Genomic DNA, 2,949 nt, shown 5'->3' on the forward strand with positions numbered 1-2,949 from the left:
ACTAAAGGAAAGAAACTCCCAGCAGCCTCACTGTGTAGGGGCCATTGTCTGATGTGTGCCCGGGGCCCACTTACTAGTCTCATGGCCACTTTGCACGTCTGTGCAGTACAGGTCCTTCCTGGTGCCGAGCCATTGTGGTTGTCCCCAAAGAGGTCAAGGACCACCGGGCGGTGGGGGTTCTGCTCGTCGATAAGGACCAGTGGCGTGTAGTCCCAGATGGTAGAGTTCAGAGACCGAGAAGCATTGCCATAGCTCTGCTCGGGAGCCAGGATCCTCTCCAGGACCGCTTCCATTAGTTCGTCCAGATCCTTCAGCAAATGCTTGACTCTGGAATACCTGGGGGTGGGGTGGGCAGTCAGGGGGGTAAGGGCAGTTGTGAGGCAGAGAGTGACAGCAATCTGGGACCCACCCCTACTCCAGCGTGGCTGCCACCACATGTGAGGACAGCACTCTGCCCACAACCCAGCCTCTCTGTCCACCCACCCAGGCATCCATGCCTCCTTCCACCCACCTGCTCACTTATTCATTTGCCAAGTGGTTCATGAGAGACACTGGGCAAAGCACAGAGGATATAATAGCAAACATGACAGCTGGGGTCCCTTTCCTTATGAAGTTCACATTCTAATGAGGAAGACTCTTAAGCTCATGGTTAGTGATTCCCTCCCATATGCTGGGTGCTTCTGATGTCTTACTTTATTAATCTTCCCCACAATTCTGTGATATCCCCATGTAAGGATCAGGAAGCCCCGTGAGTCACTATGATTTCCTGAGCCCATCCCACTGGTGAGGGCAGAGCTGAGACCGGAACCCAGACTGGGCGCAGCGGGCATGCTGTTTGGGCACAGGGGTTCTGACATCTCCCTCCCAGGACAGGACCGAAACTGTAGGGTGGAGGGGCACGTCTGTGATCCTGAAGTCCAAATTCTCCAGCAGAGACTGTGAGAATAGGAGCCAATGTAAAGAAGGAGAAGGTGGATGGGACTCCAGGGCTGGGTACCAGCACCCTCTCTCAGCCCCTGGAGGCTGGAAATGGAAATGGTCCATGCCTCAGAGTGTCCCCACCGGGCCACTCTGGACCCAATTTATGAAAGCCTCTGCCCCACAGTGCGGTCACCAGGGCAGTGTGTGTGAGCTCTAGCTCGAGGACATCCCGCGGTGGTGAGTGTTAAACCCTGGCCACGGGCCCATGTTCTGCTACAGAGGAGTACAGTAGCCAGAGCTGACATGGGCTTCAGCTGCAGACACTTCCTGTCCCCTGACCATCACACCAGCCACCTGTGTGTACACAGGAGTAGGGGGAACTGGAGGGTGGTGGGCTGTGGGGAGGGGGCTGCTATGACAGCCTACATGTCCACAGCTGCAGTCGAGCATGGTGGGTTAGTGCATCAGGTCTGGGTTCAAATCCCGACATGCCACTTACTATCTGTGTGACCTGGGGCTACAAAACATCTCTGAGACTCTGTCCTCTCATCTACAACATGGGGGGCATTAAAATATTTGCCCTGGAGGGCTGTTGGGAGGACTCAGTGAAGTGATGCTTACAAAGCACTCAGAACAGTGCCCGGACAGGGTGGTGGTGTTCCCAGGATTATTTTGGGTTCTCCTGAGTAGCCCCAGGGATCCAGGGGCTGATCCAGGGATCTGATAACTAGAAATGTCATCAGGAAGTATGATTTCCCTTCTAGGACCTTCTTTCAGACAAGCATGTTCTCTGTGACTCAGCTGTGCTGGCCCTTCCTTCGGTTCCTTGAAAGCCCCAGGCTCTGTCTTACCCCAGGCATGTGCCCTCCACTTGGGGCACTCTTTTCCTTCCACCTAGCTACCTTCTACTCATTCCCTGGTGGGGGAGGGGGGGTTCTTCTCTGGCCCCCTGCCTCTCCTCAACCCTGACTAGGTCGGTCCCTCTGTGCATCCCTTCCTTAGGCCTTGCCATCAAGTGGATAAACAGTGGCTCCTCTGGGGTCAGATCAGGCCTGGGTTCAAATCCCACAATTCTTTGCTGCATGTCTCTGGGCAAGTTCCCTCACCTCTCTGAATCTCCATTTCCTGACCTATAAATTAGGGCAAGTATGGTAGTGCCCACCCTTAGGGTGGCTGTGTGGATTAAAATTACATAAGTTAACCAAAAAGTCACTCCACATATTGCCTGGCAATTCATAATCACTTGATGTGCTATTGCTATATACATATTTTTATCATCACAATGATAATTCAATATTTAGGGAGAAAAAGATTAATGTCTGTTTTCTCTGGGAGGCTGTGAGAGGGCAGGGGCTTTGTTTTATTCACTAATGTGATCCCACTGCCTGGAACAGCCCAGGGTACATGGCAGGTGCTCAGTAAATACATACTGTATCTATACCAGGCAGGCAGGCCTTGAAGGCAGGAGCCACCAACTTTAGGTTCTCTTTAAAGATTTTACTATTAAGTGATCTCTACACCCAATGTGGGACTCACACTCACAACCTCAAGATCGAGAGTCACACACTCCACTGACTGAGCCAGCCAGGTGCCCCTAGGTTCTCTTTAAGCCTAGGAAGTTCATGGAGGTACCTGGGTGGCTCAGTTGGTTAAGCATTTGACTTCCGCTCAGGTCATGATCTCATGGTTTGTGAGTTTGAGCCCCACATCGGTCTCTGTGCTGACAGCTTCAGANTAAAAAAATAAATAAGGAAATATTTTTTTAAAAAGCCTAGGAAGTTCATGAATTTTGAAATGTACTTGCTGCAAAGGGATGAAGCAAAGAGGGAAAGAAAAAAAGGAGAAAAGATAATGGGTAGTGGGGGCAAGGACAAGAAACAGGGAAGGAAGGAGAGAGAGGGAAGGAGAGAGGAGGGAGGAAGAGGCGGGGTGGAGGGAGGGAGGAAGGGAGAGGCAGCGGGGCGCTCCAGGGACCACCTACTGGAAGGGGCTGGCGTTGCAGATGGTGACGGCGGGGAAGGGCAGGGG

The 2,949-nt window shown here is 52.4% G+C and overlaps 1 protein-coding gene across 1 annotated transcript in view; it reads right to left on the bottom strand.

Annotated features, from left to right (window-relative positions):
* The window catches only part of SCNN1B (sodium channel epithelial 1 subunit beta), a 24,072-nt gene that overhangs the window by 20,779 nt on the left and 344 nt on the right, over window positions 1–2,949 (bottom strand). The window contains 2 exon segments of the mRNA XM_077760500.1: window positions 75–336; window positions 2,903–2,945. Coding sequence (XP_077616626.1) covers window positions 75–336; window positions 2,903–2,945 — 305 coding nt within the window.

Source organism: Crocuta crocuta, unplaced genomic scaffold (assembly GCF_008692635.1).
Source record: "Crocuta crocuta isolate KB4526 unplaced genomic scaffold, BGI_CrCroc_1.0 scaffold73, whole genome shotgun sequence".
Classification (NCBI taxonomy): Eukaryota; Metazoa; Chordata; class Mammalia; order Carnivora; family Hyaenidae; genus Crocuta; species Crocuta crocuta.